Source organism: Pteronotus mesoamericanus, unplaced genomic scaffold (genome assembly GCF_021234165.1).
Source record: "Pteronotus mesoamericanus isolate MK-2021 breed Mesoamerican mustached bat unplaced genomic scaffold, CSHL_Meso_final contig_557, whole genome shotgun sequence".
Lineage (NCBI taxonomy): Eukaryota > Metazoa > Chordata > Mammalia > Chiroptera > Mormoopidae > Pteronotus > Pteronotus mesoamericanus.
In genome coordinates this window covers 4,115,200-4,136,078 of record NW_026555200.1, presented here as the reverse complement: position 1 = coordinate 4,136,078, position 20,879 = coordinate 4,115,200, and the positions used below count along the sequence as shown (strand labels likewise).

General features: G+C 53.4%; 1 protein-coding gene and 1 non-coding gene across 2 annotated transcripts; one reads left to right on the top strand and one right to left on the bottom strand.

The window, feature by feature from the left end:
• The first annotated feature begins 8,244 nt into the window (after nucleotides 1–8,244).
• LOC129075699 (U5 spliceosomal RNA) lies at nucleotides 8,245–8,360 on the top strand. The gene has a single exon (XR_008529673.1). It is a non-coding gene; the product is annotated as a U5 spliceosomal RNA (small nuclear RNA).
• A 3,363-nt stretch (nucleotides 8,361–11,723) lies between these two features.
• KIAA2013 (KIAA2013 ortholog) lies at nucleotides 11,724–17,468 on the bottom strand. Its single transcript, XM_054579736.1, has 3 exons — nucleotides 16,436–17,468; nucleotides 13,755–14,608; nucleotides 11,724–12,391 (listed from the first exon to the last, which is right to left on the bottom strand). The coding sequence occupies exons 1-3, from the start codon at nucleotides 17,466–17,468 to the stop codon at nucleotides 12,374–12,376; spliced, it is 1,905 nt and encodes a 634-aa protein (XP_054435711.1). The 3' UTR covers nucleotides 11,724–12,373.
• Nucleotides 17,469–20,879: the final 3,411 nt, after the last annotated feature.

The following is a 20,879-nucleotide window of genomic DNA, read 5'->3' as shown; positions in this document are numbered from 1 at the left end:
GTCCTTCTTTGCCCTGGCAGCCCATCTGCAGAAGGGCACGGCCATTTCCCCAAATTTCCAGGCCCCTGTTGCCTACCAGTGACCAGGACACGACCTTCTCGGGCTCCACGTCCACTCAACTCAACGCATGTCTCCGAGCACCTCCTATGTGCCAGCCCTGGAGTTACAGTAGCGAGCAGCCTGCACTGGTTTACCCAGAGCCCCACCCTAGTGGGGAAAGCCAGCACATGGGCCCGATGAGGACTAGCAAAAGGACAGGGTCCCGCGGACACAGACAGAGAGGTGACTTAACCGGGTGTCGGCCTGGTCAGGCCTGTCTGAGGAAGTGGCTTGGAAGCTGGGTGGCAGGGCCCAGCTGGGCAAGAAGAGGGACCGCAGGCGGGCGGGCCTCCGTCAAAGGAAGTGGTATGTTGGAGGACAGAAGACAGCCACACGGCCGGGGCGTGGGGTGGAATGGAGGCAGGACTGGAGGGGGACCGTGTCGGGGAGTTGGGGAAGCACCTCCTAAACTGTACCCCCAGGGCCACGAGCTGTTGTTAGAGGAATTTAAATGGGTATGGTGATAGGATCTGATTTGTTGCCCCCGCCCTGGAAAGCAACTTGGAGAGAGAGGAAAGGCAGGTGACAAAAATCCGAGTCCCCAGGCCAGTGCGGAGAGGAGCCGTGCTGGCTTCCCAGCTCCCTTGGGGCCGTTCCCTGACGGCTGGGGTGAGGCCTAGGGACCCGGCGAGGAGACAAGGGGAATCCAGCGATGGGGGCTTCCGTGACCCTGGGGGACGGGGCAGAGGCCTAGGCCCAATGGAGCTGAGACGCCTGGCCTCCCACTGCGAGCACCAGGCTTCAAGGCGGCTGCTTGTTGTGAGCCACCCCCAATACACAGGCTCACCCCCAGAATGCAGCAGAGCACAGGAGGCAAAGAGACAGTCAAAAAAGGAAAAGCACAGCAGACAGAAAGGTCAGGCGCGCCAAGAGTGGGCAGCTCTGGCCCCTCACCTTCCCGGCTCGGCGGCAGCGCAGACGGGAAGCGGTTGGAACCAGCCCCAGAATTCTGCAGGCGGGGCGGCTGGGGGAGGCGGGCTGTGACCACCGGCCATCGGGCGGTCCCCTTGGGCCTGCGGGCTGACCTCATTGCCCAGGCCCGCGGGAGCCCTTCCTGGGGTCACATTCCGCGCTGAAGAGCCCCTCTCCAAGGCCTTGGTTGGCGCCAATGTCTTTTTAGGACCAAGGGTCTAATTTTAGTGCCCCGGCCTTCGACACCTTCTCGAAATAGCTCCCTGTTTTCCCTCCTGTTCCTGCCCCTCCTTGGAGAAGGTGAAGCCCCGATGTCCCCGTGATCTGAGTTGGTGAGCACAGGCCCGAGGCCCTGTACGGGTTTGGGTGGAGGGACCTGTGTCCCTGCCGTGTCTCCCGTGAGAGCAGACAAGCCTCGGGAGAGGGCAGCTCACGGCGCCCACCGTGCCGGGGGGTCCTGCAGCACCAGCACCAGCCGGAGCTCGCTCCTGCCTCCTCCCTGCCAGCCTGCCATGCTCAGGGGTGGCATGTGCTCATGGGGCCCAAAGTCAGGTTGCCCCTCCTGGAAATCATATTTCTACCTGTAGGAGTCATAGGTCAGCTGGCATCTTGACCCAGGGAGCCTCTATTTTCCATTTTGCAAGTTCTGTGCCATTTTTGTATCAACAATAACAATTGCTGAGCCTTTTCTGAGCACTTACTGCCTTGCCAATTGCATCCTGGGCATGCTTTCATTTAGTCCTGTTATTGTCCCCAAAGTGGTGAAGCCACCGAGGGGCGAAACCAGGATTTGAACTCAGGACATCTGGCCCCCAGCTTCTGTCGTCACACTCACAGCAGCTCTCTCTCCATGGCCTTTGTCCCAGCCCCTTCCTCAAAGTCCTCTACTCAGATTCTTCTAGGCTCCCGAAGCGAGCAGGCCGGAGTGGGGTCCTGCTTGCCTGAGGTCACACAGCACGCTAGTGGCGGGTGAAGACACCCAGCCCCAAAGTTCTAAGATCCAGGCCGCATTCCTGGGAGGAGGAGGCAGCTCCCCGAGGTGACGGGTCTGAGAGAGCCAGGTGTGGGGTCCACACCTAGACAAGGAAGGGGGTCCTGGGAAACAGCCAGGCGCCGGTCCCTGGGCCTGGGAAGGCTCCGACCGCAGCTGTCCTTCCCCCGCCCCCGACCCATGTACTCAGCAGCATGGAAGGGGCCAGCAGCTGGCTGAGGGGTTGGTGTCTGGGAACCAGGATGCAGCAGACTGCCAGGGACACTGCCCATGAGGACGTCCTGTCCTGCTGGGGAATGGACACATCACAAAGGAGAAAAGCCAGAGTGGGCCTTCCTGGCCTCCTCCTGCTGCAGTCAGAGCCCAAGCCCCACCTCCAGGAGCTCCCTGGAGGGGCCGTGAGAGGTGCCTGCTCCCCGCTGGGGCCTGGTCTGAGGCCAGGCTCCTGGGCGGGGCCCCTGCTCTGAAACCCAGGAGTCTGATCATTCAAACCAGCTCGTCAACGACCCAGTGGGGTGGGGGGACGCCAGAGGTGGCTCTGTGGGGCAAGGCGTCCGTGCACTGAGTTGGGGGGACAGGCCCACCCCATCTGGCCAGAGCAGAGCACATCAGGAGCTTGGGAAGCTCCTCCAAACCCCGCAAAGGCCTCCAACTGCCCAGACTCCTCCCAGCAGCCCTTGACTGTCAGGACCAGGAAGCGCGATGCGCTGTCAGGGTGGATGAAGAGCCTCTCCTCTGCAGGGAGCCAGGGCTGGTGCTCAGTGCCAGGCAGGTGGGCACACGCAGGGATAGGGGGAGCGGCGGGAAGCGGGGAGGGCTGTTACTCAGCCAGAAGGGGTGCCAAGCCTTGAGATGACCAGAGGGACGATGACAATACTGTACTTCCCATGCATGTGCCGTATGGGTTACAAACTCAGACACCTAAGTGGGCCGGATGGCTAGTATAAGGAGCCAAATAAGCCACGTGATAAATAGCACCTGACCTTTGACCTGAGTGTTGGAGACATCCCAGGGCATGCCGAGGGCTGTGGGGACCTGAGTGCTCTTTGAGGGAATGTCCTTGTGTTGTCAGATGCAGAACTAAATTCAAAAATCTTCTGTAAAAATCTGATTTTTAAATCTTGGCCAAATTTTTTTTTTTCCTGCTGAGAGTTTCTAGCAAAACATGTCTGCAGGTGGTATCCAGGGAGGGAGAGGGCCGGGGAAGCAGTGTCTGCTGTGAGCGCATGCTCTGATTTACAGAGCACACTGTCTTGTGTAACTTTCACCCCAACCCTGTGAGCAGACAGGCAGACCCACTGTGCCCATCTGACGGATTAGGAAAACTGAGGCCCAGGCGAGTGAAGCACTTCACAAGTGTCATGCAGCAGTGGCCGGGAGTGGATTTAAACAGAGGTTTCTCTGATCCCAGAGAGGAGCACTCTTTCCCCTTGGCTACGTCAGGGCTGCGTGGTGAGGGAGGGGCTGGGGCGGCCTGCAGCCGGGGAGCCACTGTGCCCCATTGCACTGGGGACTGTCCCCGTCCTAGAACCTGAGCTCCTGGCTCCCTGCTCTCGGCACCCTGAGAACAGCAAAAGGAGGAGACAAGATTAAGGTTGCTGAGGTGCTGATAGGACATGTGACACCAAGATTTTTGCAGCTCCAAGGACAGCCCCACCTTCCCCGGGGTCTGGCCAGGTGGAATGCAGAAAATAAGGGTCAGGTGACAGACAGGGTGTTGGCGATGGACAGATTCCAGTGTCTATCCCAGGAGCTCCAGGCTGAGAGCCCGCCACCTCCAAGGCCACCTCCCCATCCGGGCCTTCCCGTGTCTCACCCGCTCTGACTCCTCACCCTCCGAAGGGTCCCCACACCCTGTTTTCCTCTTGAGGTCCCACAGCCCTGAGCCCTGAGATGCCCGGTGTGGGAAGGGCCCCCCGGGTGCCCCCCACTGGGCTCCTCCGTCCCACATGGCAGAAGCAAACTGGTTCGTATGGACCCTGCCTTGGAGACCAGCCAGCATTGCAGTGCCCTAAAGGAAATCCAAGAGAAGCCACCTGGGAACAAAGACAGTCTTTCCCCACCCAGCCCAATCCACCAATGCAGAAGGCTCAGCCAGCCTCTGACCACCCAGGACACAAACACGCTTTGGAAACCCCTGTCTAGCAGCTTCCCTGACGCCGGGATCCTGGCTCCTCCGCCCACCCCTTCCCCCAGTTAACTGCTGCTTCCCGGGTGTGGGTCCTGCCTGGGGTCCTGTCGCTCCCCCACTCTACCAGCCGGAGGCCCCAGCCAGCACCTGACTTTCCACTGCGACTGCTCAGAAACACACGCCCCAGGCTGCCACGGGTTTGCCACTGGGGCCAGACCCAGCTTCTCCATGGGTGTTAAATCAAAACCCCTACCTCAAGGACTGGGTCTTGCTGCTTTTTAAAATCCTTGATCTTTTATGTATGAATATATATATATATTATATATATATTTAATTTTAGAGAGAGAGAGAGGAAGGGAGAGAGAGAAAGAAAAACATGGATTTGTTGTTCCACCTAGTTATGCATTCATTGCTTTATTCTTGGATCTGTCCTGACTAGAGATCGAACCTGCAACCTTGGTGTATTGGGATGATGCTCTAAACAACTGTGCTACCCAGCCAGGCTGATCTTTTATGCTTTAACAGCATATATAAGCATGATGATGTTTGCTTGGCCAGGCTTTTTCTAGAAAAGCAAATTACTTTTTAAAAAATAATGTACCTTTTAAAGTAAAAAGTACTTGAATTACTTTAAAAAATAAAGTAGAATTTTCCCTCCAGCCCTGTTGAGAAAGAAGCAAGGGTATTGGAAAATCGGGGTGATGTACCCAAGCGCCCCAAATGAGGGCAGATACTAGTGTTGCTGTTGACAAGACTCTGCTCGCCCCACCCTCCGCTCTGTCTTACCAGGAGCCCAGCTCTGACTTTGCTCAGGGAGAAAGAAACAGAGCCTCTTGCTGGGCTCAAACTGCTGACAGGGCCACAAGTACGAGGCCTGTGGGTGGGGAGGGAACCAACGCTCACAGACCAGTTGTTAGGATTGGTGCTTTTACATGATGACTCATTTCACCCTGACCCTGACCTGAGCGTTTGGCATCATTACCCCATTTTACTGGTGAGTAAACTGAGGCTCAAAGACATGCAGCAACTTGCCTACAGTCACTCAACAGGCAGAGCTGGGATTTGAACTGAGGCCAGAGTAACTGCAAGGTCTATGGCCTTTCCAATGCCCGAGAATAACTGTCTGGGAGACGGTGAGGTTAGCTCTGACTTCTCTGCAGCTGATCCCAGACCAGAGGGGACAGGCCCTCCTTCACAGCCTGGAAATGCTCACACAAGGACCGAGATCTCTTAGGGGAGGTCCCCTGCCTCCCCTGCTGGCCTCCGGCTGAGCCACTGCCCAGCCTGGCTGGCCTGCTCCTTTTCAAAGCGAGGACGCCGCAGGCAAAGTCACCAGGTGAAGAGAGGGCCTTTAGCGCCACCTTCTGGGAATATAGTAACAGCATCTCCAATGAACCTTGCACCTTCAGGGGCCCCTGGCCCCTGGGGAGACGGGGTTGTGATGTGACAAAGGGCAGGGAGAGGGGCCAGGCTGCCTCACAGAAGATGAGCTCCTATACCTGAGCCTATAAACAGGTGTGGGTATTTCTTCTGCCAGAACCTTAGAAAGTTGCAGCTGGAAGGCTCAAAGCAAGGAGCCTGACCTCACAAGGATGGGTGGATGGTTGGATGGATGGGTGGATGGATGGGTGTAAGGTGGAATCTCCTTGACATTTTGATTTACATCTCCTGATGATTTGTGATGTTGACCACCTTTTCATGTATCTGGCGAACCTTTGTATGTCTTCTTTGGAAAAACGTCTATTCAGGTTCTCTGTCTACTTTTTAAAATAGGAATGTTTGGGTTTTTTGATATTGAGTTGTGTGAGTTTATAATATATTTTGGATATTAACTCCTTATCAAATATACCCTTCACAAATATATTCTCCCATTCGGTAAGTTGCCTTTTTATTTTGTTGATGGTTTCCTTTGTCGTGCAGAGTTTTAGTTTGATGGAGTCCCACTTGTTTACTATTTATGTTACTTTCGCCTTTGATGTCAAAGCCAGACCTAAGGAACACTTGGAAAAACGCTTCTCATATTTTTCTGTAGAGTTAGAAATATTTCTTGATGAAATTTTTTAATAGTAAGAATGAGAGAAGTGAGGAAGTGGAGGGAAAAAAGAAAAATAAGAACCCTGTTTTACTACAGAGTTGTCTTACCTAATTAAGACACATATTGAAGATTATGATGCTTGAATTAATCTCAAGATTTGTGAGCTATTGTTTAATTAGTTAGGTCATTTAGAAAACGTCCAGTGGGAAAACTAATTTAATAGGGTACCAGTGGATATCAATGTGTCAACAGTAACAATTACAAAGCTTCTTTCTTGATAAGGCGAAGCTCAGTGGGAAATGATTGTTTAGAATGAATGGTTTCACTGCTCTCTGTTTTCTACAAGAAAGCTGGGGTTTTTTATTGTGGTAAAATATATATAACATAAGATTTGCCATTTTAACCATTTTTAAGTATACAATTCAGTGGCATTAAATGCATTCACAATGTTGCATATACTGTTTCCTCCTTCCCTTACTCTATTGTGGCATTGGGTTCCGCCCTCTAAGCTGAAGGCAGCCGCGGCCCCCTCCCCATCCCCATCCCACCCCCACTATTGCCTACTTCCTCTCTCCTGGATCTTGGCCCTCTCCCATCAAAGTCACTGTCCTGATATCAAAGAAAGAAAAAGGCTTCCTTTAACCTCCCACCGTTGAGCCTCTTCTCTCCGTTCCCCACCCCATACACACTCACTCTCTCCTTAACTCCTGGAAGTTGAGCTTTAAACACCCCCAACTCCCCAGAAACACCTCTAGCCAGGGTCTCCAACTTTTCTGCTGTGACATCCACTGGCCTTTGCAGTCCTTGTTTACGTGACCTTGCATGGACAACTGACTGCTCTCTCCTGCCCGTGGCTGCTGTGCAGCCCCCACTCCTGGGAGGTCCCCTGTCCCCTCACCAGCATCTTCCAAATCTCCTTCACAGGCTGTTCCTGCGACACTCAGCCTGCCCCCATTTATGCCACCATCCTCTAAGGTCCAACCTAGACTTTTCTCTCTCCTCACTTTCCACCCTTTCCCGGGTCTCGCCCCGCCATCCAGGCCACCGCGTACTTCTCTCTGACTTTAATGCTCAGCTTCCTTAAATTGCCTCTCCAAACTTTCATGTGTCCTACAATCACCGCAGTAGCCAGAATGGTTGTCCAACAGTTTGTCAAGCTAGCCTGCGAGGCGATCCCCTGAAGGACTTGCTAAAACCCAGCAGCTGGACCCCACTCCCAGCTGCAGCTTCAGTAGGTGTGGACTGGGTGGGACCCAGGAACTCACCTCTCTAAGGGGTACCCAGGTGATGCTGCTCTGTTGGTCCAGCAACCCCACATGTTGAGACCACTGTATTAAAACATGGGTCTTACTATGTTACTCTTCTTTAATACTCTTCCACCCTTCCCATTTCCTTCCGGGGAAATCCAAGCTCTCAGCTGGGCACCCTTTCAGCACTGTGCCTCCCTGCCAGGAGGCCCTGGCCACTCTACTCCTGGGGATTCTTTAATGTTCTGCCCAGATGTCAACGAATATTCTGTGATCAGTGCAAACCACACACATTTGGCACCCCCATCACACAGCGTGCTCCTTAAAGATGAAATGATAGTGATATGCTCTGAAGGCAGTAATTTTCAAGTTTTATTTTATTTTATAATTTTAATTATTTCATTCCTTTAAGGCCAAAAGAAATTTTATTTGGAGTGCCGATAGAGAGGAGTCAGACTTTTTCTGGTAGGACGAGGCTCAGGTTTATACCCGTATTCCTTAAATCTGGCTTCCGCTCTGCCCCCTGGTGGTAGTCCCAGTCCCAGCACCAAAACAAATGACCTCTTTAAGATATTTCCGGAAACCGGGGCTTGGTGGCGAAGAATATTTGCATACCCACAATGCATTGCACAAAAAAAACAATTTCTGCCCTAAAAAAAAATGACTAGATTCTTCTTTTTTTCTTGAGCTATTTTTCCCCAAGATGAGAATTTTCTCACAGAATTGTCTGGGGAAAAGGATGAAGTGGGTAGCTCTTTCAGGTAAATAATCACCATTATAGAATTGGGGGTAACAGTTACCCGAGGAATGTGAGCCAGGTGAAATATGTATACTCTGGTTTCTCTTCAGATCGTATAAATCTTTCGCCTTTTACTAAAGATTTCCGTGGAGAGGAACAATTCTGAGTTTTTAACCAATTTTTTGAGGCCTTGTCTTTGCAAGGCTAATAAGTTGTCTCATAAAAATAGATTTGCTTTAGTGTTTTTATTCTTTATGGTCCTTCTGATGGGTATCTCACTATTTATTTTAGTACTGTAGTTAACTCTCATTCTACACGTTGGAATAATGAGACCATGATTGGTAGGCATCCGTGGTTGACTGCATGGGAATAAACAGCTTTTTGGGACAAGCCAGCCTGGAAGGGGCAATCCACTGGCAGAACAGAGTGCTGGTTTCCTAGTTGTACAAAAAACTAGCACTTGATCCCGAAATCGTCTTTTTACGGAGGTGAAGATTCAATGTTTGCTAAGTGCTGCACTTCAGTAAGTTTTAACTTCTTTTTAAAATTGAAAGTTTTTCTGTAATGTCTTTATAAATATTGCTGGGCCTTTTTTCTCTTTCTGATAATGTAATTTAGCCTTAAAACTAGAACTGGATCATTTGTTAAAATCAGGAATGAGAAAGACATTTAATAATGCTTATGATGGACTAAAACCTCAACGGGAAGTAAAATTTTTAACCAATCCTTAGCCGTAACTGTTTCCTGATCACGCCTAGCTGCAAAGCAAGCTGGGAAGTGTAGTCTTTCTTCTAGGCAGCCATGAGGCTTGCTCCTAGTGTGAGAATACCGAAAAAGAAAACTAGCCCAACTGCCCCAGTAAAGGAGGCAGGGAATCTATCCCTGAGATCCTTCCTGGGCTCCATGTCTCAGCCTCCCAAGCTCCTCTCTATGGCCAGCTCTTAACAGTTACCCACAGTCCAGCCTGCTCCGTGGGTCCCAAACACTGTTCAAGTGATGGGGAAGTATTATACTTTCCTAACCCCCCCGGCAAGCTGCTGCTCACAGGACTGGCTCTGGTCAGTCAGAATTAAATGCCTGTGGCCAGGGCTTTCTTTGGGCTCTGAGGGCTGGGTGTGTATCTAAAGCAGGGTTTTAATTTTTTTATTGTTGTGATTTTATTTCTTAGGTCGAGGGAAAGGGAGTAAGTAGAAAGAGAGGAAGAGAAATCATTGATGTGTTTGAGTTGCCTCTCGCCTGCGCCCCTACTGGGGACCTGGTGAGCAACGCAGGCATGTGCCCTGACCGGGAATCAAACTGGTGACCTTTCTACTCGTAGGCTGGTGCTCAATCCATGGAGCCACACTGGCCAGGAGGGCAAGGTTTTGAACTCTTGAACAAGAAAAAGCTCTCAGGTTTCTTCTTCAGGTAAGGTCCTGTGAACCTCTGGATCCCTTACAGTTTGGGAGGCTGGAAGCCTGAGATGAGGCTGCGGGCACCGTCAGGTCTGGCAGGAACCTCCTCTGCGTTGCAGACTGCTGCCTTCTCCTTGTGTCCCCACTAATCCCGCACATGGGGGCTCCACCCTCATGACCTAATCACCTTCCAAAGGCCCCACCCCCAAATGCTATCACACTGGGGGTTAGGATTTCGGCATGTGAATTTGGGAGGGGGCAGGGCACAAATACTGAGTCTGTAATCGTGTCCACAGGAGAATCCCACTTCCTCTTGGAAAAACTCTTCGAAGGAGTCATGGGTCTCATGGTCAGTGCCTTACTCTGAGGCAGGAGCTTGTGTGTCGGTTGCTTATTTGGGAAGAGATGCCCAGAGACAGGAATGGGGCCTGGGGGAGGGTAAAATGGAGGGAAGCACAACCAAGTCAAAGAGGGTGACTTATCAAGTTCTTCACCGGCGTGGGCAGCGGGCGCCAGACCCTGCTGGGGCTGCCTGAGGAGCTGTATATGGAATGTGTCTCAGAATCGTCCATCCAAGGGACAGCGGAGGGGAGTGTTTGTCCACTGGCTGGGTAGTGTGCAACCAAAACTTCCATACCAGGGGTCCGCCTCTGAAAAAGCACCTTGATCAAGCCTCTTTGTCCATCCTGCCCCAGAGGCTGCGAACACAGCGCCCCCAGTGCCCGAGCGGACTGCGTGAGGTGGACCCACTAAGGGTCACTGCCTGGCCCGCTCCCAAGGGAGGCCTGCCGACATTTGCTCTCTGCAAGGGGGGCCAGATGGAGTAACTGAGTCACTTTTACACTGGGTGCTGCTGGCATCCTGGAGGGGAGGAAGGGCACCTTGGCCCAGCCCACCTTTCAGAGTCCAGCAGAGGAGGGGTGTGGGGAGACACAGAGTGAGTGTGGGGGCTCAGAGAGAGGCAGGGCCTACGGGAAGCCCCGGTCTGTGTGCCAGCCTGGCACGCAGCGGCTGAGTGGTCCTGAGCAAATTACTCAGTCTGAGGTCATTTCCTCATCTCCCAAATTGGGATCTTAACTCTCAGAAACATCCTTTCCATATAGGGCCAAGTTCATGTCAAATACCCAACTCATACTTGTACGGTGAGCGCTTAAATGAGTTATAATCCACAAATATTAGTTTATTGCAATGTTGGTCATTCAGTAGGTATCTGTCAGGCACCAGGTATGCAGGTTCATTTTTCCATGTTTGGGAACCTACAACACGTGGGTTCCAAGTTAAACAGAGGGAGTGGGGCTATGAAATGTGGCTCTTGTGTCAAACAGCTTCCTGTTTAATGGAACAACTAGAGGGGACTAGAGGGCATAGCATACCATCAGCCACACCCAACTGCGCCCCATGAGGTTTCCACTCTCCGAAATGGGCAAGCCAGCCAGTGACTGAGGATGGGATGGGGGTGGGTGGAGGTATCTCTGAGCTCTGCACTATCCAGAGCAGGAGCGGAAGCTGTGTGGGACTGAAGCAACTAGAAAATCAGGGCAGCTGGCAGTCAAGCCTGACCTGTTTGCTTCCTCACCTAGCCATCTGTTGTGGGCCGGCCACTGAGCTCCTTGGCAGAGAAACCGGGCTTTCTGGTGAGTCAGGCTGCTTAAAAGGACCACAGTGAGGACGACAGTCTCCCGGGTGGACAGCCTCGCCCAGTTCCCAGCTGGGGGCGGGGGGCAGCTCTATTCTCCTCCCCACAAAGGTTGGGGGTCAGACATTAGTTTCAGGAAACCAGCGGCAGAAGCCCACCCAGGGTTTTCCCCTGCTGCCCAGTCCTATGGCCAGCAAAACCCAGGCAAATCCTGGCTATTTAGGGCAGGTAGGGGCAGAGGGCATGGTAGCAGGGAAAGGACCAGGATGGTGCTTCTCGAGCAGCCCACTTGGCTGAACTACCCCCCAGGGGAGCAGAAAAGTGGCCGCCTCCACATCTGAGTGGACTCTTTTGATGAGAGGAGATGTGTGAAAGGATTTCTTGTCATTATAGCGGGGCTAGGTGGCTGGCCCGTCTGCTTCAGACATCACCCAAAAGCCTGGTGACCGAGGGAGATAGGATGTCTCCAAAGGTTTCAACCACACACAAACCGATCATGGAAGTTTGAAAGATTTATTTAAAAACAGAACAAAAGAAAGCTTTGGTATTTCAAAACCCAACAATCATTAATCACTAGAAAGTTAAAACACTTCCATTAAAGCCCAGAAGTACAAAATCACAGATCTCCACGGGCTGGTTAAGAAAGAGACAATGTGCAAACCTGAGGATGACCCGAGACCCACGCCGTCCACACAGGCCACTTGCGGGGCCCCCAGACGCCACCCTGGCGGCAAGATCGGAAGTCGCCGCCAAGATTCACTGTCTAAAGTGGATGCAAAAGCCATCCAGCAAAACCTCAACAATAAATTAAAAATTCAGTCAAGAAAGAATACATTAAATTAGGAAAAAACACCCCACAATTTTTCCCAGATAAGAGTCCTTTCAAGAGGTCTAGTTCCTGGGCCAGAAGAAAGGGGAAGAGTGGAAGGAGTGAGTTCGATTTCAAGTATTTTCCATATAGGTTCATTTTATTGAGTAGGAAGCTTACAAAAAAAAAATCTACTGGCCCCTCCCCTCCCACTCCCCAATGTAAACTCCTGAACGTCCACACGCGCCTCTGCGTCACTGGTGTCCCCAACAAGGCACAAAAGGGTGGGTGCTTTCAAAGGGTCCCTTGTTCGTAGCAGCAGGACTGTCAGTGCTGGGTGTCTTGTGCAATTGGTGGCTGAGAGCAGGACTGTTGGTTCACTCAGACACTGGGATCTTCCTGTTCAATTAACAAAACAAGCGGTTACTGCTCGCCGCCAACCCTGTGGACAGCTACAGGAATACTAAGGGAAGCCGGTCGCAGGGACAGCCTTGGTGGCGTCTGCCCAGGCTCTGGTCTGCAGTGGCAGACAGCTCCTGGCCCAGCGACAGGCTAGTGCAGAGTGGGCACGGGGCTCCGCTGCGGTGCGGCCAGCTCCAGCACGGGGAATCGGAGGGACCCGGGGCAGCACCCACCCTACGAAGGCAGTTTGGCTTGTCCCCCTGAGCACGTGGGGAGGCAAGGTGGATGGTATGTGCCACACTACGAGCAGAGAGAAGCCCACCAACCAGCAGGAAAAAGCAGCCTCGGACTAAATACGGGCGCCGCCACCCACGCAGCGCAAACCACGCAGCGACTGACAGCTGGCCCAGCCGGCTTAGCGGACGGCTAGGCAGGCGGCATCTGCCCGTTTCTTTTTGATCTGATTTTCAATTCATTCTTCAAACTTGAGGAGCTCAGACCTGCCTCCCACCTTGCTCCCACTCCTTCAGGTTGACTACTACTTCCTTCTCTGAGTCCCGGCCACAAAGCCCTCCAGGAAGGGGATGTGACTTTTCTCCTGCATTGGCCCCTGGCTCTCCAACCACTTGGGAACACAGACTTGGAGCGTCACAGACCTCTACTCTCACGGCAGTCAAAAAACAAGCCCAGCTCCCTCTCTAGCACCTTCTCCTGACCTCCAACAACGGGCTCCCTCCCGGTCTTTCTCCCAGAAATCCTGGCAAGAAAGCACAGGCAACTGCCTGGGTGACAGGGAGGTGGTGGCCTCCTCGGAGACGCCAATCCTGATGTCCTGAGATATATTCCAGAGGCGACTGTGGTCAAAACCACGGCTCCTGGGGGCAAAGGTGTCTGAGCAAACATGAGGGGGATGATTCTGTCCTGCGTGGATGAGACAGCCGCTCGGGCTGGCCCACAGGGAGGGACCAACCTGCGAACCGTACGGAACGGGCCCTCAGGGGTTAGGATGGGGGTCTGCCAGCAGTTTAGACAGAGGCTTCAGGTTAATCTAGGCCTTTGCTGCAGCTGTTTACAGATGCTGAGATTCGTTCGGGGGAGGGATGGGAGGGGACAACTGCCCACGCCCCTGGGAGGCCAGCAGGCTCCTTTATCCACAGCTGTCCCTTCCTATGGTCTCCTCGCAACAGTCACTTTTTAATGTCCTTTCAAAACACACTCGCTCCTCTCTCTGTGTTGAGGACTGAGGGCACTGGCTTAGAAGGGCACCCTAGGACGGCCCAGGCCTCCGCCCATCCCAGGGCAGGGCAGGGCAGGGCACGAGGCCGAGGCCTCAGGCCCTGGCCACACCGGGGCTTTATACCTTACTCCTGAAGAGGGGCTTGGCCCCAGGCCCACAGTACTCGTTGTAGATGAGCTTGAAGAGGAAAAGGTGGAAGAGGGTGATCAGGGAGGCCACGCTGAACCAGAAGAGGAAGGGCAGCCCGGGGTCCTGCTGGGCCATGTGCTCGTCGTGGGCCAGGATGGCCTTGAGGTGCAGCGTGTGCCGCAGGTCCTGCAGGTGCATGAGGTCGGTGGAGATGTAGAGCAGGGGCGTGATGGGCTGCGTCACCATGACCGAGAAGGTGTGGCCCTGTGGCGTGGCGGTGAGCTCCACGGGCTCGTCCAGGCAGCCCGCCTTGCAGGCATAGATCTTGACGGGCTGGCCGCGGGACTCCACGGACACGCGCAGGTACGGCTTGCCCTCGGTGTCCGCCAGCACGGCCAGGTTGATGTGGTCGTTCTTGTAGCGGATGCCGTGCAAGGCGTAGCTGTTGTGTAGCACGTCGGGGTCGGCCTGGAACTGGAGGTGGTTCTCGGTGAACTGCAGCCCCCCAAAGCTGAGCACCATGCCCTGCAGGATGCCTGGGGCGCCCACCTTCACCAGCCCCTTGCAGCCGCGCTTCTGCAGGGTCAGCCTCCACAGGTCAGAGAGCTGCAGGATCTGCTGGACAGAGGACAGCCGGCCGGGCCAAAGGTTCTCAGCGTGCATGGTGGCGTGGCCGCTGAAGCAGTGATCTTCGTAGCTGAGCGTTGACTCCATCTGCTCTCGTTCTCTGTGGCTCAGGTTGGGGCTGAGCAGTGGGGCTGGTGAGCAGGACAGCATGTAATACAGGGTCAGGTTCACGGTCAGGCCAGATGGGGTGTGGGCATCCGTGATCTTCTTCATTTCCACACCTGGAACCACAAAGGTTGCACGTTAAGCAGAAATGGCTTGACAGGAGGTGGAGGTTATGAAATGAAATCAAGAGCAGCAGAGACACAAAGTGTTTGTCCCCAGGGATGAAAGTGGCAGTTCCAGCTTCCCTTGAACAAGAGTAAAGTCACCCTCCCTGGCATCCTCGCATGACCAGCCTGAGCCTGTGGACCTGAAACCTAACATCTTGTTAAAAGGCAGTGGCGCCTCCTGCCATGCCCCAAAAGAACACCGTCACAGCCAGAACTTGGTGCCAACCGTACAGAGCCAAGTGAAAGTCCCACTCCAGGACACTGTCACCTATGCCTTGGCCAGTCCCAGGCTTGTCCCCCTATCCTCTCTCTGGTCCTGCAGCTTTAAATGACACTTGAACACATGATCTCCCAAATCTGTGTGATCTCTAGACTCAACCAGCGAACCGCCGCTTGGTGTCTCCACCTGGACGTCTGACAGGCATTTTGAACCCGACATGGTTGAATTCTTCCTGCCCCAAACCTATCCTTTCCTGAGTTGTCTCCAGGTACCTGCTCAAGCCCTCCCCCCAACCCAGGAGTCACCCTCGAGCCCTCACACCCCGCAGCCAGCCCTTGGAAAGGCCTGGCAGCCCCACCTCCAACGGTATCAGAATCCACCCACTTCTGTCTCCACAGTCGCAACTCTGGTCCTAGCCCCCGTCCCCTCTCACCAGGGCTCCTCCAGAAAACCTCTGACGCTGGTCACCACGCTCCACTTTTGCCCCCCATATAGTCTATACTCTGCACAGAGCAGCCACAGGGACCTTCAAAAGCACGTACCAGATGGTGTGTCTCTGCCCTGTTTTCCGTCCCATTTAGAGTAAAATTCTGCATCATCGCCAAGGCCTGCAAGAGCCTTTAGGATCCGGCCAGCGCCAGCCTCCCATGTCTGACCTCACCTCCCGCCACCCTCCCCCGGCTCACCATTTGCCACTCCACCAAACCCGCTCCTGCCGCAGGGGCTCCGGCCTGCTGGGTGCTTCCTCCCCAGAGCGGCCTCCCTGACAGCTGGAGCCACACGGAGTCCCACCCCTGCCTTTTCCTCCCCCAGTCTGGTCGCCCTCACTCACATAGTAACTTTCTCCATAGTAGACCCTGGCAGAAGCATTCAATAAATCCTTGTTGAATGAATGAAAGACTCCGTGAGAAACTTATTGTAAGGATTCAGACAACTAGAACCCCAGAAACCAAAGTCTCTCGCGTCCAAAACGGAACTTTCTTTTCTGCAATCATCAAGGGGGGGATTTTTCATTGGACAGAGCGCCCTGCCTGCTGAGAGGTCCCACTACCTCCCTTTGGAAAAACTGCAGCCACAACAGCTAGGACACATCTCAGCCTCAAGGGATATCAAGAAGTCCATGCTAGTCACCAGCCAGACTATGGGGAACTGAGAAAAGAACGTGGGGATCGACTAGGCCTCCCTCTGCCTGTTTACCCTTTACGGATTGACCCTCCAAATCACTCTGCTCAAATCAGGCCTCACCTACACGAACAAATAATAAGACCTACTCATTACAGGCAGTCTTTCATTAGAAGCTCATAAAAGCCCTCTGAGATAGTGCTACTGTTATTACTGAACACAAGTCCAGAAAGGTTAGGCGACTGGTCCCGGTCACACAGACACTAAATGATGGAGCAGACAGGGTCAGCCCCAGGTCAAATGCCATGCCCAAGATCACCCCTCTGCTCCCTTTCAGTGTTGCCTTGGCACACCTGGGAGGGGCATCTCCAGGGTGACCATGTTAACCCTGGTTCAGAGTGTGGACTTTGAACCAGGCGCTCGCCAGGCCTCACCTGGGCTGAAGAGCTGCGCCCAGAGGCGCTGGTGGTCCTGAAGCAGCTCAGCGGCGGGCATGTCCAAGAGCTCCAGCATTTCCTTCCGTGCCAAGTCCTGGAGTGCCTTGAGCTCCTTGGCTGCTTTGTTTTTGAGCGCCTGGGGGTTAACAGGGCCTGAGACATGTACCACCCACAGTACCGTCTCATCCAGCTGCGCCTTGGGAGCCACTTGGAGCCGGTTCACTAGTTTCTTGGCGGCCACCACTACCAGGTGCACCAGCCCCGTGGGAAAAGGCGCGGACACGCCCGAGTAGAGGAGGAATTGATGGTCGCCGACCTTCTCCAGGGTACTGGTGTAGGTCCTGGGGACCGGGCCAGCAGTGGGTCCCACAGTCTGCAGCGCGGCCACACGCTCCGTGGGGTTGTTCAGCTGGATGCGCTGCAGGTAGACGTGGGGTCGGCCCCGGTGCGCCAGAAAGTCCTCCTGCAGCAGCACGCAGTCGCGGCCGAACCCCGTGGCAAGGCCAGAGGCTGAGGCTGGTCCGGGGGCGGCGGCGGCAGCGCCGGGACCTGGGGTCCCGAGCTGCAGACAACGCACCCGGCGCAGCAGCCCTTCACGCAGCAGGAGTACTGACTCTCCAGCTTCCGAAAGCACATTGAGTGGGCGCAGCTGCACGAAGGGCACGAAGTCCGGCGCCACGGCGGGCTCCCGCTCCCCAGGGGTCACCCACAGCCGGTTGGCAGTCACGTCCAGGGCCAGGAAGCCGTTGGCCACCAGGGCCGGCACCCCAGGTCCCAGAGGCACAGCCTCGCCGCGCTCCCGCAGGCCGCGCCAGGCACGGGTGGCCGCCTCCAGGCAGGCGGAGGGCTGGGCGGCGCCCGACTCGCCGCGGGCCCAGGACAGCAGGCGCAGGCCTCCCGCCGCCCGCCGCGCCCCAGAGCCCCCGAACCACAGAAGCAGCAGCAGGAGGCCGAGCAGGCAGAGGAGGCGGCGGGCCCAGCTGCTCGACAGCAGTCCCGGCAGCCCCTTAAGCCGTTGCTGCAGCCACATCGGGCCGCCAGGCACGGGCGCGGCGCGGGGGCGGCCGCCGGGCCCGCCGCCCAGCCTACCGGCCCGGCCGCCCGCGCCTCACTCTCCAGCCGGGACCGCACCACCCACCACGGACTGCGTCGCAGCCGCCGCAGCAGCCGCCGCCGTCTCTTCCTCCTCCTTCTCAGGGTCCTCCGACTGTCGAACGACGCCGGCCGTCAAGCGTCGCCGAGCCTTTTGCGACATATGGAAAAGAGGGGGAGGAGAGAGGGGCGGGTCAGAGAAGGTAGGCGGAGCCGCAGCGAGAACGAGAGGAGAGGCGCGGGGCGGGGGCGGTGGACCTCACTTTCCGGAGCGGACGGAGTGAAGTTCGAGGGAGGAGTGTTGAGACGGGGAGCAGGGAAAGTGAGGAGCTCGCGATGCTTCCAACTCACTTGTCAAAAACACCCAGTCAGCCAAACCCGAGCACGTGCTGGGCCCTGCTTGCTCCTGATGGATTCAACAGCCCTAAGATTTAAAAATAACAATAATAAAACTATTTTCTGCAAAAATGACTCTTACTGCAAATAAAACAGAACATACGGAAAAGAAGGAACGAAGAGAAAAGAAGTAACCACTCTAAACTAGACTTCCTAGGAAATACTTTGTTGACAACTTCTCCAGACCTGTATAGCAGCACATACGGCCTATGGGACACAAATCCAGCCCAGGACTGTCCATCTCTCTAGCACACTAAGTCGTCTGCATGTCAACTCTTGAGTTTTAACTTATTAAATAAGACAATATAAAGCCTCATACTTTGAAAATGCCTTTAAAATGTGACTCATGAATGCAAACAAGATATTTTGCTTTGTTACAGGGGGAAAAAATCAATATGGACAATGGGGCAATTGTTTCTACTTTGCTTTCAGGGCATTCCAAAGCCCAACAGTGCTTCCCAGTTGTCAGAAATTAAACGGTCATTTGAGGTGGCTTCTTGTGGGCCGTGAGCAGACACACAGGTTTGCTGAGTTTGCGGCCCAGCGCCCTGTGGAAAGGTGTCTGCCAGGGTGATCCTACAGTACCTTCTTCTTTTTTTTTTTTCAAGGTTATTTTCAAAACACAAACACAAAATTCTTAGTTACCATTGGCAGTTCACAAACCCCACCGAGTATGTTTGCGGCCATGCAGGAATCCATACCCTACAGTTAGAGGGACAGGACCCACCCAACCTCCTCCTGAAGGAGGCTGAACTATATACTTGGGAGCACAGTGAGGTGAAGGCAAACCAGACAGACCCCTGCGATCCCACCTGTGAAATGAGGATGACCAGAGACCCTGCCTCTCATGTTTCTGAGGAATAAATAAGTTAATACAGATAAGCAAGCAAGGTGCATGACACACACTAAGTGATTTTAACTGTAAACCCATATTGTTATTTTTATTGTTACAAACATCCATGTCGTAGGCATGTATCTCGGTCCACTTGTGTGAATTTTTGCGGGGGGAGCAATTTCTGGAAACAGATTCTTAGTCAAAGGGAAAGCTCATTTTCAGGGAACTCCCTCACCACTCTCAAACACTCCAGGGGAAGGGGACTCGCAGCCAAGGGTCAGCAGCATAGCGACAACATAGCCAGGGGGTCAAAAGTAAGGACCTGGGCATCAGGCTGCCTGAGTTTTGAATCGTGGCCTTACCCCTCGCTAGCAAGTCAACTTCCCTAGGCCTCAGTTATTACACCCATAAAACGGGGATCACGAGACAGAGTAGGATTGCTCTGAGGCTTAAATTGGACAAATACATGAAACATTTAGCATAGCACCTGGCTCAAAATAAGTATTAATTATTTAATTTATTTTTACTAGGAAACAGGATACATGATACAAAATTCAACATGTGCAAAATGATGAAGAGTGACAATTGTCTTCCTCCCTCCTTTTCCTCTCCCCAGATGCAACCCCTGCCCCTGGTTCCTTGGATACTCTCCCAGATAGTCTGTTCACTTACACATATATAGACATATAGACATACAGGATGGATTTTTTCTTTCACAGAATTTGTAGCATGTAATTGACATCTGCATCTTTTTCCATTCAGGGAAACAGTGTGGAAATTCTATTATTATTATTATTATCATTAAAGGAGCTAGTGCCCGTGGGATTAGTTGATGGGTGTAAAAGGGGAGGGGCTGAGAGCCAGCTGACAGCCTGTCTACAGCATACAGTGTGGCTGTCCACTGAGCCCATAACTCTTCCTTAGGCCAAGAAAGGACTTGGATCAAAGAAGAGAAGGAAGGTGAGAAAAGATCCTGTGGCTCCGGACAACTGCCCCCCAGGCCAGCTATCCTTTGCGTACCTTCCCAGAAAAGCAGGGCCCTGCGCCTTTAACTGTCCACAGCATGTGCTGCACGTATGAGGAGTAACATCTGGGAAGCAGCCACCCCTGGTTAAAGAGACAGCCTGTCTTTTGGATGAAGCTTGGACTGGGTTCAAGTTCCAGCAATTTGAGGAAGGGAGCAAGAAATAGATACCAAAGGCATGGTAGGCAGACTTCCCCAGGGCAAATCCTTTCTCCAGGATACACCAGCAGCCTTCAACATTGGTTCCCCCTCCTGATTTGCAAAGGCTCTGGGGACATGGGCCATGGGAACCCCACTGTGCAAAGATTTTCTTTTCTGTCCACAGAACACCACCATGGAGGTTCTCCCTGGGCCCCAGAAAATGGGAACTTGGGGCCAGGTTCCAAAGCTGGCCCCTTCCTGTGGTCCCACGCCAGCTGTGTGATTTCAAGCACTTTGCTTCACTCTCTTCTCTGAGCTACAGTTTCACAAATGGAGGCAATACTGCCTAACTTGAAGGGCTGTTGTAAACAGGGAATGAAACTGAGCTTTGAAAATTGAGCCGGCCGACATGTGCACATTCTCCTCCTCCCTGCTCATCCCTCCACTTCCTCCCCAAAGGGTTTGGAATCTTGGTGTGCATTCTCCAAATTCAAAAACATCCGGTGGATTCTGGCACCAAGTCTTGACCCCAGCTGCAGAAACTCCCCACCCTGGGTCCCAGATGGGTGGTAGAAGCCCTGGGTTGCACTCAAGCCTTTTCCCTTTACTTGCCTTGTACCTTGGGCTTCTTGCTGGGCCCCTTTGGGTCTCGCTTCTACCATTTGTACAAGTAAATCTCTTTACCATGAGATGATCTCCCAGGTTCCCAGGGATTGTCCCTATCTTCTAAAATTAACGTGTTGGTTTTGTTTGGTTTGGACAAACAGTATATACTCATTGTAAAAAAACAAACAAACAAAAAAAAAACACTAACCTAAAAACAATGGGAAAAACCCTACCCGGCAATAATATAATTATATATAATATATGTATAATCACTGCAAACATTGGGCTGTCATTTTAGCAATGTCTCTATGCATTGTATCTGTAAGAGTATATTTTTACCGAGGGTG

Excerpts from the sequence above, each read along its gene's own strand:
- KIAA2013 (XM_054579736.1), bottom strand. The coding sequence starts at position 17,468 with ATGTGGCTGCAGCAACGGCTTAAGGGGCTGCCGGGACTGCTGTCGAGC. Across the intron at positions 14,609-16,435 it reads GGCGCAGCTCTTCAGCCCAG|GTGTGGAAATGAAGAAGATC; the intron begins GTGAGGCCTGGC and ends TTGTGGTTCCAG.